This window comes from Haemaphysalis longicornis, unplaced genomic scaffold, assembly GCF_048455015.1.
Source record: "Haemaphysalis longicornis isolate Haplotype H1 unplaced genomic scaffold, Haemaphysalis longicornis Haplotype H1 scaffold_12, whole genome shotgun sequence".
Classification (NCBI taxonomy): domain Eukaryota; kingdom Metazoa; phylum Arthropoda; class Arachnida; order Ixodida; family Ixodidae; genus Haemaphysalis; species Haemaphysalis longicornis.
The window spans coordinates 64,043,518-64,060,318 of NW_027526225.1; the positions used below are offsets into that span (position 1 = coordinate 64,043,518).

Genomic DNA, 16,801 nt, shown 5'->3' on the forward strand with positions numbered 1-16,801 from the left:
GCCCGTGGCTGACACGCAGCTACATGCCTGGATGTAGCGGCTTTGGATGACGTAATCGCTTCATCTCCATTCGTCGGATTCAAACTTCGGCCAGCGAGAGTCCTGATTGGAGTGATTCAAACCGCTTGTGGCTGCATCGGACTCCCGGTGGTATAAGACCAGCCCGGAACCACAGCGAGTGAAGCACTTTTCAGAGGCACCGAGTGGAGACGTGCTGTCGCCTTTGTGTGAGCCATGTAGGGCTTTGGTTACCCTTGACATACTCTACATAAGTGTTGCTTCAATTTTTCGTCACCTCGAGAAGTTCATCGCTCTGCTCTGCGCCGCGGCGATTGCGGACGGAGCGTAGCAATTTCGCTACACCGGTGACTGCACTCGGATGGCCAGTCGCAACAGTCCCTCCCGTTACGAAGCCGATGTCAATCCCATTACGTCACAGACTCATGTTACTTTCATGCAAAGTCTTGGGGGTGATCTTTTGGGTGAGCCGTTGTTGCGGAGGCGGCCATTGCTAGCCACAAATAAGTACACAATAATATAAAAACAATCAAGAACTAACGCGTTCATTACCCCAATTATTGAAAACTCCATCTAGTGTCTATAGTCATTTTCAAGGGCTGCGGTGCCCTCTCTTGACCGCTTTCGGTATCAACGCCAGGCTGATACTAAAACTAGACAATAGAGGGCGCCACAGCCCCTCTAGCAAATAACTGCTCCGCAATTTACAGCTTTCACGTTGAGTTGGATTGCTTTTATTTTTTACTTATCCAGGGGTGATATGAATTGCGTAGATTAGGAACCTGCCACTGGTGTTTATACTACACACCCATCCGCACACTCAACTGCTATGGTATCTAGTTCCAGCATCAGCTATTGTATATGCTGCGCTGCACGTCGGCCACATTGCGTGAGTTTTGGGACTCGAATGAAATGAAACATTCAGGGTCAACACACCTCTCAGTGAGTAAGTTTTGGGTTTCGCCCGGTATGAAAATAACCCGTATGAAAGCGTTGGTCAGTGACCTATGCGGATATGTGCTGTGTGTCAACATTAGACCTAGCGTCATTAAGGGTGTTCGCCCGTGTTACACATAACGTCAAGCAGCCCTAACGTTGAAACTAACGGCGAGCGAGGCAACGTCATACTCATTGTAAAACAAGCTGCGGGCAATTGGCTACATTGTGATACCTTGAAACGCAACGTTAGGCGTGATGGAAGAAACATTCCGACTGAAAGCATAGGAAAAAAAATTACACCATCTTCCCGTAGGGGAACCCCGAGTAGTATGCGAAGCAGCCATAGGGTCGACTGAAGTCCCCATTAGTTTTCAGTTCGTCGTTTACGTTGACGTTAAGCTTCGCGTGCCTTCGTTGTATCAGTAGCTGCTTGACGTAGTTTTAAAGAGTGAATGACACGAGGCGCGTTCGTAGCACATGCCCCCGTCTCGGTTTGCAGCGCAGTGGGAAGAGCTCCACGTACCTCCCGTTGCGGCCAGAAAGTCGTGGAATCGAAACAGGGCGCCGCCTAACTACTTCTTTTTATAGTGGACTGCGCTGACGTCAGCCCAAATGCTGACCGGGATGAGTTCACTCTTTAAATCTTCCAGCGCCCTCTATGAGGAGGCCAAACACGCCAGTAGGGCGTAATGCTTCACGATGGGTCGGTCGGTGGCGCCGGTGCGTCAGAGTGCCGAACGTTTGCCGTGCCCGTGAGTCTGCCGGCCCTACAGCTCCACCATCTCCCAGGGAGTGTATCGCTCCGCTGGTGATCTCCACTCAGGGGCAGGAATGGCCTTAAAGGTTCCCTGAAGGCAAAACACTACATTTTGTTCAATTCGAGAGAACTTGCCCTTGGTAACCACTTAGCTCCATTCAAGCTACGAGATAAGTTTTTTTAACTGAAAAGAAACCTCGCAAGAAATATAGAAAACTTTGAAATTAAGCGCTGCAGTGACGTTATATGAGCAGCAGTGACGTAATATGGGGCACCGCTGCAAGCATAGCAATCAGTGTTCGAACTGCTCGTTAGAATCCTGGTGATAAGATCGATGCGCAAACGATGCAAAACGATACGATGCAATCGCCAAGTCATGTTTCTCGGCGGTGACTTAGATTGGGGGCCGCCAATCGCACAAACAAGACTATGTGACGTCATAGAGGAATCTCCGGAAAGTGGGTGGGGAGTTGCTACTGCTTTATATATCGTATCTATGATTTGTTTGATATTTGTGACAAAACTCGTATAATTGTTATGAGTACACACCAGTCTTTGTAAGGAACACAACTTGTATTTTGTCTTCATGGCCTCTCAATTTTTTAGCTTATACCTCTATTTAATGGGACATTGTAACTTTACCCCACACATTTAGACCGAAAATTGTCGATTATTTCCCTTGATATTATTACAAATGAGTTTCTGTTTTTAAATCTTAAAGTGAGCTGTGAGTCCGCTGACAATGCATAAGAATGTAATACAGTGCCATGGGGAAAATTGGATGTCTCTGTACGCAGACAGTTTTAAAAACTGACATTTAAGAAAAAAACAACTCAGATGAGCGGCCGCTGTAGGCCGCATAAAATGAAATCCCACGCGGGTAATAGTTTAGGCGTTTCTTGAAGGATTACAAACATACCTTTGAAACCACAGCTAGTTCTGCCTGGCTACAATTAATTGTACACATAAATGTGGGTCAGATTAAGCCCTTGTAAGCCTGTCATGAGCAAAAGTTCTGTTTCATGGAGTTTTGAAAAGATTATGCACAAAGTATTATTAGAGATAGGCTACTAGATAATGGCATTCATCCTGTCACTTGCCTTGAAGCGCACGCCAGGGCGCCATTTCTGGCGAGACTGAGCGACTAAAAGCTAGAGAAGCAGCCATTGAACTCTCGCTTAGCCACGCGGTGCTGCAGCTGCGATGCCTCTTCGGAGCGGATCACGTGGCGTGACGTCACACGGGGCGTCACACCGGTGGCTCAAGGTCACAGCGACGCGATGAATGCCATTGCCAGACATTATGCAGGGGAGCTCTCGCCCTAAAAATATTCCAATTAAATCAGTAATAGTTGTAGATGAAAAAGAGGAGACGAAGAAGGAAGAATGCTAAAACAGTGGCGTGCTCGAACAGTCTGCTGCTCTTAGCTGATGACCGCAACTAAGGGCCTGGCAGTAAGCACTCGTCAGGATTTAAATGCCCAAAACAACGAATTTTTTGGGAAACCACACAACGATAAACACTGACGTGGGAAATTCCCTTTGAACATACCAGAGAAACACGCCCAGCTTTAGTGCAACTTCATCCACCTTTTTTTTTTTTTTGCCAAGCCTGGCACTCGTTTTCTAAGCGAACGTTTAGAGACAATATATCTGCTTTGAGCATCTCTTAACGTGCTTCATTAAAAACGCTGAGCATCCAGGCACACCATCGCTATACGCTTCACACTGAAATGTCCACCCAAGATTTCGCTATCGCAAACAATGAATCATCTTCATTGCTTCCCACACACATGCCAGTTTATATAAAAAAAAAACCTATACTTACTTCTGGGTCGAAACGTTGGCCAGTCGGTATACATTAATAATGATAGAACAACGCGAACTTGACGGGAGTAATGAAAGACAACAACACAGGGGCTTGTGACCCGGCTAGTATGGGAAATCACCAATGCGGAATGAAAGCTTGCAAAATGAACCTATTTTTAGAAGCGCTTCTGCTGTTGCCTCCTATTCATTTGGTCACGTTTTCGTTGTTCTATCATTATGAATCTATATCTACTTTATTTTATTACTCAGTCACAGTCAGTGAGCCAAGTGTTTGCTAACTATTCAATTCTCCTTGAGCTCTTCTTTGACCAAGGAACCAAGGAATGCTTGGTTCATCGCGGGATGTCTTTTCCCGGCGGCTACAGGTGCACCCCGCTACGGTACAAAGCAAGAGCTAGAAAAGGCAATTTGACCCGTGTTTTTAGCAGTGGGGGCAGGGAAGGGGTTGTGGAGGGCCACAAGTTCCTGGAACATCTCGACTTATGCCCTGAAAAATGTTCATTGGTGCTGTCCGTGTTCATGCGTCGTGAGTGCTTCCTCTTCCGTTGATTACGCATGGTGAATCTATCGGCAGGGTCTCACACGTGCTACCCTTGTTCCACGCTTGAGTCCTCACGGAATAGGTATGTCTGTCAGAGGCAGGTCGTCAAGGGGAACCTCTGGTGGTGGCTGCTGCGCCCGTGGGTGAGGTGGAGGTGGTGCCTGCGCGTCCTCTTGACCCGGGACAGCACTTTGAAGGCTTGAGTACACAACGTCCTGGTGTGGTTCCTGCGATTTCTTGAAGAGACATAATTTTTCCGTACTTGAAAGAAAAGAAGCATGTTCTGAAATGACATAATAGGTGTTGACTAGAGATATCACGCAAATGTAAGTTATTCGACTTTTCGTTTTCAGGTAAAGAACAAACGGCCCAGTAAGACAAGAAAAAACAGTGGTAAGTGTTAACAATACGAGTTATTTTCTCCTTTTTTGCGTGTGCTCATTCTTTCAGTACAGCTTTTGTCAGCTGAGAATCCTTACTATTGTATCTGTTTTAAAATACTCAATTTCAGTTTAACCTGTCAAATCTTCCAACGAGCCAGAAAATTGATTGCAGGGAATAGAAAAGACATTTAGCGAACGTTGTACGGGCGGCCGGATTGCAGATTGCTGACTGTGTACGAATATTTTTTAAACTGCTGAGCTGTTGTACACGAGGCGTAAGTTCACCGCTGCAGCAAAAAATACCAAGAAAATGCGGAGCACTCGTGAACGCGTCAACGTGGCGACCGCCGAGCGTCCGCGGCACGCGCAGTGGCTTTAGCAAAAAAAAGAGGCAAAAACCACAAAGAACTGGAAAATGACGAGCGCTCGTGAGCGCGGGCCTCGTGGCGACCCCTGAGTCCCCGGCTCTTGCAGCAGCTCTAGCAAAAAAGAAGAAAAACTCCAGCGCTGTTGTATCGCGCTACCGCGCATTTAATGCTTGGCATAAGGAACACGATACTGATGCATATGACGATGACTACTACCACAGTGCAAAGCGACGACGGAACATGTAAATATACAATTCCAAACTTCAAGAAATCGGGCAGCTTCGCTATCGTTCAAGCCTAGGGGGACGTAGTGCGAGCCTCGCCAGTTGAGCTGGTGGAAGCCTACAATGCTGATGATGACTTTAGAGCCACCATTCACCGCGAAGGTGACGACGACCTCTTCAATGCATGTGACGATGGTTACTAGCACCGCAACTATGCAAATACACAACGGTACTGAAACTTAACTGTGTGTCTGGCAATGCTCGCCTTCAACAGCTTCGTTATTCAAGACAGGACGCCGGATACCCAAAAAGCTTGCTGAAACCTGTCTGCGAAACGCTCCTGCAAAGGATAAAGGGTAAAGAGAAGAGACGGCCACCTCAACCCACTGAAGAGGACAGAAGACGGTTGGCAGTGCTGCCATACGTACAGGGGTTTTCTCATGCCATGAAAAACGTGGGAAAGAAACATGGCATCAAGGTCGTATCCTCCGCCCCCAACAAGGCCTACGGCATGTGCCGTCAGGTTAACAGGTGCGCACCGTTGCCACTTTGTGACAAAAAAACACCAGACAAGGTACGCAGATTGCAGCAAAAATGTGGTCTACAAAATTCCCCTGAAGTGCCGGTCCGTCTACATCGGACAAACCGGCCGATGCCTGAACGACAGGGCCCGAGAGCATGCTGCTTCGCTCCAAGCAACTCCTTCCGGCCACCTTGCCACCCACGTTCGAGACTGCCCCTGCGAAGCCTACGTGAACAAAATCGCAGTTATCGGACGGAAGAGAAGTAGAATCGGACGAGAGATAGTTGAAGCATTGGCGATAGACGAAGCTGGAGATGGCTGCGTCAGTGTGCCGTCTGCGGCACTGTCACGTACCGAAAAAGAGTTTCTGCGCAGTGATCTTCGCTAATCATTTAACTGACTGACGTGAACAAGCTTTTTATATTTTTCGTGTTTTTTCGTATGTATATATCTGTGTTTTCTTCAGTAAAATTTCAGTTGACAGTCAGCAGTGTGTCGTGTTACTCCCTCTTCCTTTTGTGTTCGTTTTATTCAAGCTGATTCCCACCGAAGATGTACCAACTAGCACAGACCAGAGCCATTGTGCGCGAGTGCACGCTTTCCCTGAATTTTGTCAGATGCCACCCTGAGCATTTCACGACAAATCTGCCGGAAACAAGTTCTTAGTTGCCCGGCTTTCTAAAGAGAAGCCTCACAACTATGAGAAGTGAAGGAGCTACTCCAGTAGGACAAGTCTAAATAGATAACACCCATTTCAAATACAGTGGTGATGAGATGTCTTACATAGCAGCGTCGACTATTTTGTCTCCTTTTTTTTTCGGCCTTTGCAAAGACATGTACAGAAGGCGTTTGTGACGTCACTTATGATGACGTTCAAACGTTTGGAGCTTCAGCCAACGACAAATCGTGCGAGGATCGAGGGCTTATTTTCTGGCTGGGAAGCCTTCCCGGCAATGCAAAGGCTCAGTGGCGATACGGCGTCGTGGTGCCTAGGACAAGGGTAGCGTGTACCGTTCGCGGCACGGAGTTTGTTTCCCTGGCGGATGCGAAGAACAAAAATGACTCCGGAAGTCGAGTGTGCTTACGTGCGTTGGAGGAGAAAGCCTAGCGATTATCAAAAGTTGCTTTTGATAAAACCGGCCATAACACGGTTTTGTAAAGGTGAACGCTTTGTTTGAAGTGTTTACAAAATTCATTGGGGTATAAATAGTCTTAGAGAGGAGAAAAAGGTGCAGCAAAGTGCACACAAGACACTTATTACACGAAGTTGTCCCTAGAAGCAAGTGAGTGGATATAAGTTTGAACGGTAAGAGGAAGGTACGAGTCAGAGTGAGTTCGCATAAAACAACAGATCACAAATTGATTCAAAGTACAAAGAACACACTAGATATGATACGAATACATTACAGATTGAGGACGAAAAGGGAATGCACAACAAACACAATAAAAAGCAATGGTAACTAGTAGTGGTTGTAGACTCTAAGGAGGGCATTAAGGCAGAAGACAGAGTTCCATTTCAAAACTAGTAAGATCCTACAACGGGACAAGACTCTAGAAACAGTTTAAGGGCAAGAAACAAACACTGTTGCTGACTCGGTGGTGACCATAGTCCGAGGACTTTGGCAAGGTCAAACGGCGTATCGTCTAAAGACATGAGGACACTTAAGGACATGATGATATACATATAAGGCTGCAACGTCAATAAAGAACGTGTCTGAGTGGTGCCGCGGTGGTCGGTGAGCACCCCAAGTGTTCTCAATCGATTCGCAGTCTTCGAATGCAGTGTACATCATATGTCCTAACAAGCCGTATATAGGAGTTTATAATGAGGGATATGAAGGATTATTTATTTCAAATTAAGTCGAAAATAAAAAGAAAGCTTGCACTAACGCGTAAGACTTGAAGGTAGGGAAGCTGTACGCAACCTGCACGACCATCACGACGGTTCAAGTCTACGATTTCAGCCGATTTGCTTCTTCTTTGCTGTCTCAACGACCTTTACTGCATCATTGTTGCTAAAAGTGTAAGCTTCCTTCATTTTTTTACTGAAGTGATAATCATTGGACATCGCCTTGGAGAGACGTAAGCTATGACGAATCTTTCTCGTTCCGAGCAAGTGTTGCCATGATTACGGCGAACAGTGGAGTCTTTCTCGTTCCGAGCAAATTTTGCCATGATTACGGCGAACAGTGGAGTGTTTCTCGTTCCGAGCAAATTTTGCCATGATTACACCGAACAGTGGAGTCTTTCTCGTTCCGAGAAAGTGTTGCCACGATTACGGCGTGCGCTGGAGTTTTCTTTTTTTGCCACTTTTCGCCAATCTCTCTAAGTGGTTATGCTTGGCTTCACAAACGTGCTCTGGGGACGCTGGGTGGTCATCGCGAGGCACGCACACTTGAGCGCTCGGCATTTTCTTGTTTTATTTTTAAACTGCGGTCAGGAAAAACTACTTTGCTAAACAGCTTCGCTTCAAAAAAAAAAAAAAATGCAGTAAGCGTACTTGGCATACCTACCTTTTTGCGCGTGCATGTATCACGCTTGCACAGCCGGCAGCAACCGATGGCCACAGCTATCGCTACGACCGCAAGGATGGCCGCGATGTCGATGAGCACGTGACTGATGATGCGGCGGGCATCGTAATACGTCGCTTTGCTGCCTGAACAGAGCCAACGGAAACGTACGGTGGTCAAATGACACGTTTCGGTAGTATACGGATACGAGAAGAAATAATCAGCGGCACACAAGAATGGTAAGAAGCAAAGAAATTAGTGGTGCCCTCATAGAGAGACTGGTTTTATTATTATCAGATGCGCATGCGCATATACACACGCGACAAGGCACGCGGCCCCACAGACACAGTTGTACACCCAAACACACACAGGCAAAGACGTTTCTTAACCCTTTTCGGTCCGCTGTCGTAGTAAAAGGTAGTAAAATGTTGCCTTTTTACTTCTCGTCACGAAACAGCGCAACGGGTTCCCTGTAACTGCTTTGCGTTGAAAACTGAACCTCGCTTTCGTCTTGGCATTTAATTATTGACGATTGAGCTAAAAAAGGCACGAGTAAAAGCTTTCTGTGCATTTTGTTTTTCCTTTCTTTTTTTTTCTTGGGAGGGGGGGGTGCAGCGAGAAGAGAACGCCTGTAACGCGAAAATTCGAACGTTGGTTATCAGTATTACTTGCAATTAAAAGTTCGCTCGGTGTCCTGCCCTGCAGCGGTGAAAAAGCAGTACTTCAACGAGTACACACCAATATTTTCAGAACTGAATAACCCTCCTTTTGGCCCGAGGTTGTCCAGGAATTGTGGCTCGCCTTTTTCATAAGTATATTGAAAGCGAGGTTTGTGGGAAAATAAAAAAAAAATCCAGAAAGTCACGGCACACACTCTCCACTACGGCACACACTCTCCACATATGTGGGCAACAACGTGCATTATATTGCGTGATTTTTTCTTCTTCTTTAAACTTAGGTCCACCTTAAGAGATTGAGACGTGACAATATTAGGCACTTGGTTATGCGGAGTCAGACACATTTCTGGACGAGGTGATTCCTGACGGGATTTTAAAATGGGATATATGAAAATTACACACGAAATGCCACAGAACAGGGGCAAACTCACGACTGCATAATTTTACCGAGAAATCCCCCCGAAATACTCTTGCGCATCCAGAGATACGTATTTTAAATAATACGTAAAGTTAGAAACACAGTATAAGCAACGACTGTCCAAAAAGAGTATTTATTTTCGAAAAGGTACCGAAAGAATTCGATCACTCAGGCCTTCCGGTGTAAAATACGTCCCCGGTAATGTATGGGCGATCGCGCATGGGTCGTTTGCAGTGTAATTGTTTTTGTTTGTTTCTTATTGCTCAGAAGGCGAGTAAGGAACTATGACGCTTTCTTACGCTTTCTAGACTATTGACTGAAAGCCTCCAGTGCCAATCAGTGTCAGTGCTTCAGCGCTGGGCATACGTGTCTGCTCCAACTTTTCTTCATTCTTTCCTTTCTCTTTTTTGCCTATGTTCCCTTTCCCACGTGCAGGATAGCAAACTAGGCTCTAGCCAGGCTAACGTTCCTGCCTTTCTTCTACATCCTCCTTCCTTCTTTCTTTCGATAAGGACACACTGCAATTTCACACGGGTGTGGCAAATGCACGGGTATGCACAGGTCTTGTCGGTTCTTACCTGTTTCGCGTATTAAACTTTTATCATTTAAATGACCACCACGCCACCTTCAAAAAGCACCCTTTGTCGTTCCCGAAACGGCAGACGACTGCACACATCAATAAGAAAAGTGCAATGTGTCGAAGCAATGTTTGTGACACGTTCCACACGTATAACACGTTTCACCACAACGAAGATGTTTGGTGGAATTAAACCAGCGCATTAACCCGCAACGGCCGCTGATTATTGCGTCTCTAGTGGGAATGCGCAAGCACAAGTAACTATGTCATTGCTTACTGCCAAACAAGTACACATATCGGTTGTTTTATCGTGTGCAGCACCAGTCTTGCGCCGCGCGCAACGTGAACGTGCGGACGACGCGAGCGTGCCATCCACACTAGGAGCGGTTCGTCCCGCCGCCGCCAGGGGCCGACTGTGTTCGATCGAGGCGTAAGCCCCGGAAATGGCGCGAGCAGCGCCAGTGCACTCGCGAGTGGTGAGCAGGGCTCACTGCGCGTGGGGGGCTTGCACTTTTTCGGACTCACACCCACCAGTCTAAAACGATGGCAAGACTCACTCACCACTTACTAATGAGTGCTGAGGGGGAAGGAGGAGGAGCAATCAACGTGTCTCTAAGCAGTCAGCCCTGGGGAAGAGTCCTCATTCCAGGACCCCTTGAGTCCGTCCGGCTTCTTGGGCTCTCTACACCAGTCAGAGCTGGTCGTCAGGGTCCTCGCTGGACAGTGCTTTCTAGTGCTCAGGGGAGGGGAAGGGCAGGGGGGGAAGGTTGGGGTTCTTATCACAGCCTGCTGAGGGGGGACGTGTGATTGTACTCATGGGTGGGCCTGCCGACCTATGCTTTGATGTTCAAGGTTAAATTTCGGGGTTTGTTTCCCAAGTGCGTAAAAGGTCCGGCTGTTCCGGCCCGAATATTTTACCAACTCGAAAAACCGCAACGGCCGGAAAGTTCTTAAAAGGTCCGGACCGGAACGGGCTAAAACCCTTTTTCGAATTGTTTAACGGGCTCCTAACCCCCCTTCCCCTTTATGGCGCGCCTTTGTATTTGCAAGAGGGGCCCACACATAACTAATTGGTTGATTGTAGGGTTTAACACGCCGACGCAACGTAGGCGACGAGGCGCGTCGTAGTGGATGGCTCCGGATTAATTTTGACAACCTGGGGATCTTTAACGTGCGCCAAAACCTCGTAGACACGGGGTTTTTGCCTTTCACCGCGCACATAGCTGTTGCGCGCCAAACTGAATACTGTCGCAGTAACGAAGTTGCAGGTGAACTAACCGGGAAAATCATGGGGCTCCGTTTCCGCAACGTCGTGGTCCTCCAGTTTCTCGGCCCGCTCCGTGCTTGTAACAGCCGACGCCGCAGCCTTCACGAGCAGAGCAAGCGTGAGGCCGGCTGTGGACCATTTCAACGCCATTTCCTCGATGCACAGACACTGCCCTCACATGTGGCACAAGGGCTTCGGGTTGGAGGCAAGACCACCTGGGTGGGAAGGTAGTCTTAGCACTGGATCGGTCGCTGCGCTTAACCGAGTGTATGTACAATAGTTCAGAAAAATGGCAGCATCTGCACTCCTTGGATGATAGCGAGGGTGCGGAGTACGGGGACCCGAAATGACGTCCAAGTTGCGACCCGACCTTTATTCGATTTGAGCCGTGGGTTGCACCTTGATTATTCCCTAAATGAAACGGCAACTCACGGCTCAAATCGAAATTCACTTGATTTTCACTTGATGGGGGTGTGCGCACGGATGGACGCGGACGGACATTGGGAGGTCCTAGGGTACTCCGCACCGTTACAGGTGAGGGAGTAAGCTGTTTGACTCTCAGGTACTAACTCACGGTCGTAGCCAAATGGGTAAGACGACTGACACTAACTCTGACTGGTCTACCAGATACAGGCCCGAATCCTGCCGGTGCCTGTGGTTGTAAATGCTTTTCGTGGTTGTAAATGCTATGCGCACGGACGCGAACGGACATTGTGCGGTCGTAAGGTACTCCGCACCTAAAATGCACACTTATGCTGTAGTCACGTAACTGTGGCTATGCGACGGCCAGAGCATTGCGGGTCGGATTATGCTTCACGAGGGGTGCGTCGGTGGCGTTCCATGGGGGAATGAACCAAAGATGTTTTGAAACAAGCACATAGGCGTATTTTGCGTGCCACCTCCACACAGCCTCTGGAGAAAGTATACAGCACTCAGCCAGGCTAACGCTTGTCACACTACATACGCAGCTTTCTTACCGATCGTCAAATACAGATTCGTCTGGGTGCTCCCACAACTACCCCTGAAACTCACACGCTCACGCGAGGCACGCCACAAGAGGCTATACTCTCGCCCACTCTTTTTAATGTCGCACTTGAGAATATCCCACCGCAACCAGACGAAATCCCTGGGCTCAAGCATGTTATCTGCGCGGATGACGTGGCGCTGTGGAGCACACAAGGAAACCCAGGCGAACATCAAGAAATCATCCAACAAGGTATCAACGTTGTCACAGAATACCTTGACTCTCTTGGTCGGAGATTCTCACCAGAGAAGAGTAAATATATAGTAATTTTGGACGACCAAACAAAAACAGCAGAAGAAACACGACGCCTCATCCAACACGTGATCAATGATCAACCAATACCGCGAAAGCCGCACTTACGCATTCTGGGATTCTACTGGCAACAGAACGGTAGAGCAGACGTATGGGTGCAGCGAACACTACAGCAGATAAATCATATCGCAAACATGTTGAAAAGAATTTCTCACAAGATCGATGGCGTGAAGGAAGCAGAACTCAAGCGCATCAAGAAGCCCTTGTTTATACCAGGATCAGGTACGGGCTTCCATACATGCGTGTCACGGAACATCAATTCCGCCAAATCAACAATCTCTTGAGACGCATAACCAGCATCACACTGGGAGTCCCCAGCTATGCTGCAAGTACTTTTGTTAAAGGCGCCGCCATATTCAACACATTAACTGACCGACTCATCGTGCACCAAGAAGCACAGTCTCATCGTCTTACATCTAAACAAGGTCGTGCCTTGCTAGAGCTTATGGGATACAACACTGCCAACCTACCCGTCATACCACTCACCGCAACACCATGGGAAGCCATCCCATTCATCAAGGGAAAATCCATACCTAAGCATATGAACCCCGAAGAGGACGCCGCACGACGAGCAGCACGCACACGCATGCAGCAACTCACCGATTCACCTTCTTACCATGGTGACGCCAGCTTTACCGCTGGCAAAGTAGTCACTGCAAGCATAGATTCTTGTGGCAACGCAGTCGTTAATCATCACCACGACGTCCCTTCTGTGGCGACAGCGGAAATGCTGGCCATAACGCAAGCCATTACTCAACATGACCACCAATCAGAGAGCATTCTCATTCGCTCTGACTCACAAGCAACCCTGTGGGCTTTCCTTCGCAATGAACTCCCTCCAAATATACGAGCTGTGCTAGCTGAGTATGGACAGCGCCATCCTGAGTCCTGACATCTCAATCACTTTAGAATGGGCCCCAGGACATGCTTCTTCCTTAGGCAATGCTCGCGTCCACGATAAAGCCTCAACGGCCTGGTGTTCCGACACTTCCCAGGCCTGGCCTGAGACCAACTTCCCGGCAGAGGACAGGAAAGAGCGCCATCAGGAACGAAGAGCGTGTATGAAGACACTCCGAATAGGCCGCAGAGAACTCCCCAGACCACCTGATTCTCTTCCGAGGAAGTACATGACACTCCTAAGGCAAGCACAAACACACTCCCTACCAAACGATTGCACTCTGCATGAAATACAGAACAATCCAAGCAGACCGCATTGCCAAGTGTTCGGCTTTATACCTACACTCACCCACACTTACTGGACCTGGAAACACATTTAAAAGGTCAACTTACGGTGTTTGATGGCAACGTATGATTGCCATAGGGCCTATTAAATACCAACCGAATACCCCATGTACCCCTTAAAATGTTGTACACACAGCTCTGTTAAATTCCACTCCACCGCTATACAAATATGCATTTCGAAAAAAAAAAAAAACATTTCGAGAGCGGAGCGTGCTGGGTATGGCAATGGGTCCTGGACTCCTTGTATAGTGTCGCGCTCCCTGCTTAGGAGGTTTCTCTGGCTGGCGCGAAAAAAAACCCAGTCCCCGGTGAAGAAAGAATTCACCGAAAATTAAGAAGGTCGTAGAGCCTCCTTATTTTAATACAGGATGGCTTTTGTTGTCTCTGGATAAGCTTCTACTTCGCAAGGCATTTCTGTTTAGAGGTGAAGCCAATGCAAAGCAAATCATTGTAGTTTTGGTTTTTGTAAGCTAGTTTTTCTACATTGCCTCTTGCGCAGCGGAGCATCGCCCTTTGTGATGGGAGTGACTAGAGAAAACGAATCTAACTCTTGTGTTACCGAACGTTTCCGGTAAGAAATTATGCCGGAATTAGGCGCTAAGACGACTCCAACATTACGCACAAGAAAGAAGCTGAAACTAAACAGAATCCTCTTAAACACAACCCACAGATGCGTTGTTTCAGCTTCACATTACTTAGAACTGGGTGGACGTTTTTTGTGGAAGCAATACTAAGACAGATATAGAAATATGAAGGAGGTAGCGCCTTTCATAAATCATATTTTAGGTGAGAAGCACCTTACGACCTCGGAATGTCCGTCCGCTGGCGTCCGTGCGCAGATCAGTATAAACCGAATATGTGTATCTCAAACCGCCTAAAAGGTTGCAAAACACGGCAAAAAAGCAAAAAACATAACTATCAAAGCTAATTCGGTAAAAAAAAGTTAGAGAGAGAGGGGGGGGAGAGAGGGACAGGTTGAGCAGTTTCGCATGGCTACTGGAGAGCCGGGCTGCGCATGCGCGAGGAGCATAGGATTGGATTCAATTGGATTGGATTAAATTGGATTTGGAGCGGATTGGATTCAAATGAATTTGATTGGATTTGGATTGAATTGGATTGAAATGGATTTGACTGTAATAAATCGAATTGGATTGAATTGGATTGGATTGCAATTGTTTATACGGTACACACGCGTTGTCACTTATTTGCATGCGCGAGTGGGAAATGTCACGGGTTATTTACGGTAAGAACGATCCTCAGTACTTCGCCCACTCGCGATGATTCACTTCGTGGAGATGCGTGAATTCTTTTTTTTTTTTTTTTTTTTTCATGCGGCGAAAGTTTGGCAGATCAGTCGTTAGAGACGGACGCATGGGTTTCCTTGAGTCCACATTTAGAAATGCTTGCGCATTTAAAAGTACTAACTTTCTATTTAATGCGCACGCTGAACACAGCGTGATTCGTGAACGCGTAACATGCTTTGTAGGCTTGGTGTTCGCTGCCGTAGCCTATGATCCGCCGTTTAGCTCGGAACACAGCAGGCGCATCAGTTTTCGCCTTCGCGTTCTAGGATGCAGGAATTCGACGCAAATCTGTCTTGGCTTGTGATATATATTTTTGTTCATTACATTGTTGAAATATTTCTTTCCTAATATACCCAAAATGGTCAAGTCCTCTGCTCAAAGTTTTTAAACAGTTTAGAATTCGTACGTGTCCAGTTCAACATATTGCAATTCCACAAGTTATCTGACAGTTTATTCAATTTGTAGACCAACACGGTGAAATCGAATTTAAATATTATTTGTATTAGCGTCATTAGATATCGTGGTAGTCATGCGTGTAAGCGGTATGACTCATGCTGTTTGTTATCCCTTATTTGTGCTCAGTGGCTAAGGCGTTGCGCTGCTGAGCACGAAGTCACGGGTTTGATTTCCGGCCGCGGCGGCCGCTTTTCTGATAGAGACGAAAGGCAAAAACGCCCGTGCGTACGAGATTTCGGCGCACGTTAAAGATCCCCAGGTGGTCAAAATTATTCCGGAGCCCTCCACTACGGCGCGCCTCATCGCCTGGGTTGCGTCCGCGCGTTAAACCCCACAACAATCAAATATCCCTTAGTTGCTACTTATTTACTGGCACTAACATGACTGGTTCGGTCACACTCAACGAACAATTTCTACGTCACGGAACCTATTCCGCCTACAGGTACTAATCTGCCGCGATTGGTCAGTAGCTAAGGCGCTGTGCTTCTGAGCCAAAAGAGACGAGGTAGATTCAGGGCGTAGGCGGCCTCTTTCTTGATGAAGGCGAAAATGGGAAACGCCACTGTGTCGAGATTTCGGCGTACACTGAAGATCTCCAGGTGGTCAAAATTATTCCGTTTCTCTCCACTCCGGCGGGCCTCACAACCCAGGTATAGTTTCTGCGTGTAACCCGGGCGACGAACTTGAGCACTAGGCTCTAGACTGAGAGCCTCCAGTGTCAATCACTGTCAGTGCCTCTGTGCTGGGCATACGTGTCTGGTCCAACTTTTCCTCTTTTTTTCCTCTCTCTTTTTTGCCCATTTCCCCTTTCCCACGTGCAGGATAGCCAACTAGGCTCTAGCCAGGTTAACTTTCCTGCCTTTCTTCTACATTATTCCTTCCTTCCTCCCCCCACCGAAAAAAAGAGAAAAAGACAGGCATTATAGCCATCAGCTTCCGTATTTACTTTTTCCTGGCTTCCACACATCGCTTAGTCACAAAACAGGGCCTACACCAGCGTAACCAGCGTAAAAAAGTCAGTTCGCACAAAGATTTCGACAACTGAGACTCACGTTTTCCTGGTCGCTTTCCTTTCAGCTCGCATGTGATCCGCGATCTGCTCGCCACAAGAATGCTATCGCCGACCCGGCTACGTAGGCAGTGCGGAGAATGCCTTGCTATCAGTAGGAACCGCTGCCCCGAGGTCGCTGTACAGTTCCAATTGTATTGGAGTGTGCCAACGCACTTTCGGTGGCATTGCATGGGTCAACAGACCCGCATTTTTTTTTAGCGCTGGGCCTCCACGAGGTATTCCAATGGTGCATGAAAAAGTACAGTTAAAATTGAGTAGAGTGCGCTGACCTCTACATGTAAAAACAAAAATATTACGAAACACCTCCTCCCCTCCCCGCCCCCTTTCCGGGTATCCATGAAGGTTTTACAGCGGGGCTGG

At 47.5% G+C, this 16,801-nt stretch overlaps 1 protein-coding gene across 1 annotated transcript; it reads right to left on the reverse strand.

The window, feature by feature from the left end:
- Window positions 1–886: 886 nt before the first annotated feature.
- LOC144162762 (uncharacterized) lies at window positions 887–16,562 on the reverse strand. Its single transcript, XM_077693408.1, has 4 exons — window positions 16,422–16,562; window positions 11,043–11,246; window positions 8,096–8,238; window positions 887–4,320 (listed from the first exon to the last, which is right to left on the reverse strand). Exons 2-4 carry the CDS (start codon window positions 11,179–11,181, stop codon window positions 4,156–4,158), a joined length of 447 nt encoding a protein of 148 aa, XP_077549534.1. The 5' UTR covers window positions 11,182–11,246; window positions 16,422–16,562; the 3' UTR covers window positions 887–4,155.
- Window positions 16,563–16,801: the final 239 nt, after the last annotated feature.